The following is a 3,092-nucleotide window of genomic DNA, read 5'->3' on the forward strand; positions in this document are numbered from 1 at the left end:
AAAATGATAAGATTATAAAGATGAAGAATAGATTAGTGGTTGCCAAAAGTTAGAGATAGGAGAAGGAATAGCATGAGGTAGCTTTGTGGTAATGAAAGAGTTGATCTGGACTATGGTGATGGATATGTGAATCTACACATGTGATAAGCATAACAAAACTGCATACATATAAATGCAAATGAATGCACGTAAAACTGGTAAAATCTGAATAAGCTCTGTGGATTGTATGAATGTCAATTTTCTGGTCCTAAAGGTATTACCATTGAAGGAAAATGGGTAAAAGGTAAAGTAGACTTCCTTGTGTTTTTTGTTAAATTCTTGCAAGTCTATAATTAAAAAAAAAAAAAGTTTAAAAAGAAACAGCTACCTAAAGTTATAAGTGAGGCAATATAATATATATCTTCTAACATTTATGCTTTATCAAAGTTCATTATCAGAACTCTCAGTTTACAGAGTTGTGATTTTCTTTCAAAAATAGGATATACTGTTTGCTTTTAATAAGAGATAAAGTAAAACTTGATGTGTTGTACAAATACAGCACAACTGTGGCAATGGGGCCAATAGTGTTGCCCTAGTACACTAAGATACAATGCATCATTATTGTAGTTCCATAAATACCTGCAAAAGCCATACAGACATGGTCATCAAGGGCACAAATTTTCCTCACAGTTCTTTCATCTTGAAGCTTGGCAACAGATTTTTTTTCTACCCCAAGCACAACTATATTGGTACCTCGAATTCCAACCTGTCAAGCAATTAAAAAAACAAAACTTGTCAGTTTTAAGATTAAAATCAAGTTATTCTAACGCATGACTTAGGAGAAAAGTTTCTTAAACATTCAATAAAAATGAGAAAAGTAGACTCCTAGGAAAATAGCTACATAGGTACAGGCTTACTGGAAGTCCATTCCCCAAACTCAAAGCAAAGAACACAAATAGTTAGAAATGCAATGAAAATACCATCAATGCTGAAACCACATGAGTATCCTAATCTTATACGTTACACCTGAAAAAATAGTATCTAAATTTACTAAAATTTTAACCAAAATAAAAGAAGATGTTAGAAATCCATGTGGATTCCTTATAGAGTGAGTAGTGCAAGTACTGGTAGTAGTAGTATAGAAAGTTAAGTAAATAAAATTCTTCAAAAGCTCTCACACATATCTCATAATCTGGAAGAATAGTAAATGGGGGCTGCTGTGACCTGAATGTTTATTCTCCCCCAAAATTCATACATTGAAATCCTAATCCTCAAGGTGATGGTATTAGGAGGTAGGGCCTTTGGAAGGTGATTAGGTCCTTAGGGTAGAGCCATGGAATTAGTACCCTTATAAAAGAGGCCCTAGGGAGTTTATTTGCCTCTTCCACCATGTGAGGACACAGCAAAAAGGTGTCATCTATGAACCAGGAAATGGGCCCTCCTCAGACACCAAATCAGTCATTTTTTAAAAGATGACCAGCAAGGGGATCTTAACCCTTGACCTGGTGTTGTCAGCACCACGTTCTTCCAAGTGAGCTAACTGGCCATCTCTATATAGAGATCCAAACACGTGGCCTTGGTGTTATCAGCACCACACTCTCTCAAGTGAGCCACAGGCTGGCCCTCCAAATCAGTCTTGACCTCGGAATTCCCAGCCTTCAGAACTGTGAGAAATAAATACCTTGTTTTTATTAGCTATCTATGCTATGGTATTTTGTTACAGCAGTCTGAATGAACTAAGTTAGGACAGTGACCATAAGCAGCCAAGAGAAAGACCACATGCCCTTGCCCTATAACACTGGTAAAGCAAGTCTCAATTCAACATGAATTAAACGAGTAACTACTACTCTTTCCTCTCTCCCTGTTTTGTGGAAGGAAGTGGAAAAATCCTAAAGAATAATCTACAGTGGTAGTAGTTCTCAAACAGGGACTTATGACAAAACAGAGGCATACGCTCAGGGGTCCAAGAGTAGTCTATCACAATTTTAGTTCTGTATTATAATGGTAATCTAAAAATGTTGATGTAAGTATAGTTGTGTTAATGATTGCCTTGTGGCCAAATGTGATGTTACCAGTATTGTTTTATACAAAACAACTATGCAAAAGGACTGCTCTGAATTAGCATTTCATTGAAGTAAAAATAAAGAACAGGTTAGATATAGAACTACGTCTGAGATTACCTCTTTCAATGAAAGCAGAAACAATTTACTAAGGCTTTTGCTCTTATTGTTTCCTCATTTCATTACAGTCTGTCAGTTTATCTAAGAGTCCTTCCTTAACCATCTAATCTAAAATCAGAAACTCTCCCTCCACATCCCTCATCAAATAGACAAATGTTGAACTTTATACACTATAGGGAACATGTCTTCTCATCAAGTCATGGGACATTGTAACAATTTAATATACATATATTAGAACTCAAAGAAAATCTTGAAATAGTCCCAGTTGAAATAAATCAAATTAAGTTTATTGATTATAAGACAACACAATAATTTTTATAGCTCTCATCTAAATAGTTTTTGAATTAGGAAAGAAATTAAAACTACCAATGCAGACAATCTAGAAAATGTTGATAATAAACATCAATATCAAAGTCTTTTGGATGTGGTCAAAATTATGCTAAGAAGAAAATTTATGCTTAATTTATCAAATTATAAAAAAATTAAAAGAAATTAATAAATCATTTGAGAAGTATAAAAAGAAATAAAAATATTTAACCTAAGCTTAAAGGAAAATCAAAAAAAGGAAAAAGTAGAAATTAATGGTTAGGGAAAAAAATAATAAAATTGGTAAATGATAAAAAGACTTGAATTTTTTAAAAAAAATAATTAAAGTAGATCTTTCAGTTAATCTATCCAAGAAGGAGACAGAAATATATACAAGTGTGAAGAAACAGCAATTTGAAAATTGTAACCCTAAGTTAATAAATTTGAAAACCTGACTGAAGAGAATGATGGGCTAGAATAATTAAAAACTGCCCATATGGACTCAAGAATGGACAGAAAACTCAGTCTCATGAACAAACATGCGATGATTTCAGAAAAGAACTATGCCTCAAAAACAAGTCTCAGATCTAGAAGGCTCATGAATTAATTCTTTCTAATCTTGTTATG

The 3,092-nt window shown here is 33.4% G+C and overlaps 1 protein-coding gene across 1 annotated transcript in view; it reads right to left on the minus strand.

Annotated features, from left to right (window-relative positions):
- The window catches only part of LOC103609600 (proteasome subunit alpha type-7-like), a gene marked incomplete at its 3' end in the record, with an annotated part of 38,773 nt that overhangs the window by 16,980 nt on the left and 18,701 nt on the right, over positions 1–3,092 (minus strand). The window contains exon 2 of the mRNA XM_008593901.1: positions 619–745. Within this exon, the coding sequence (XP_008592123.1) occupies positions 619–745 (127 nt within the window). The remainder of the gene's footprint in view (positions 1–618; positions 746–3,092) is intronic.

This window comes from Galeopterus variegatus, unplaced genomic scaffold (genome assembly GCF_000696425.1).
Source record: "Galeopterus variegatus unplaced genomic scaffold, G_variegatus-3.0.2 Scaffold9841, whole genome shotgun sequence".
Taxonomy (NCBI): domain Eukaryota; kingdom Metazoa; phylum Chordata; class Mammalia; order Dermoptera; family Cynocephalidae; genus Galeopterus; species Galeopterus variegatus.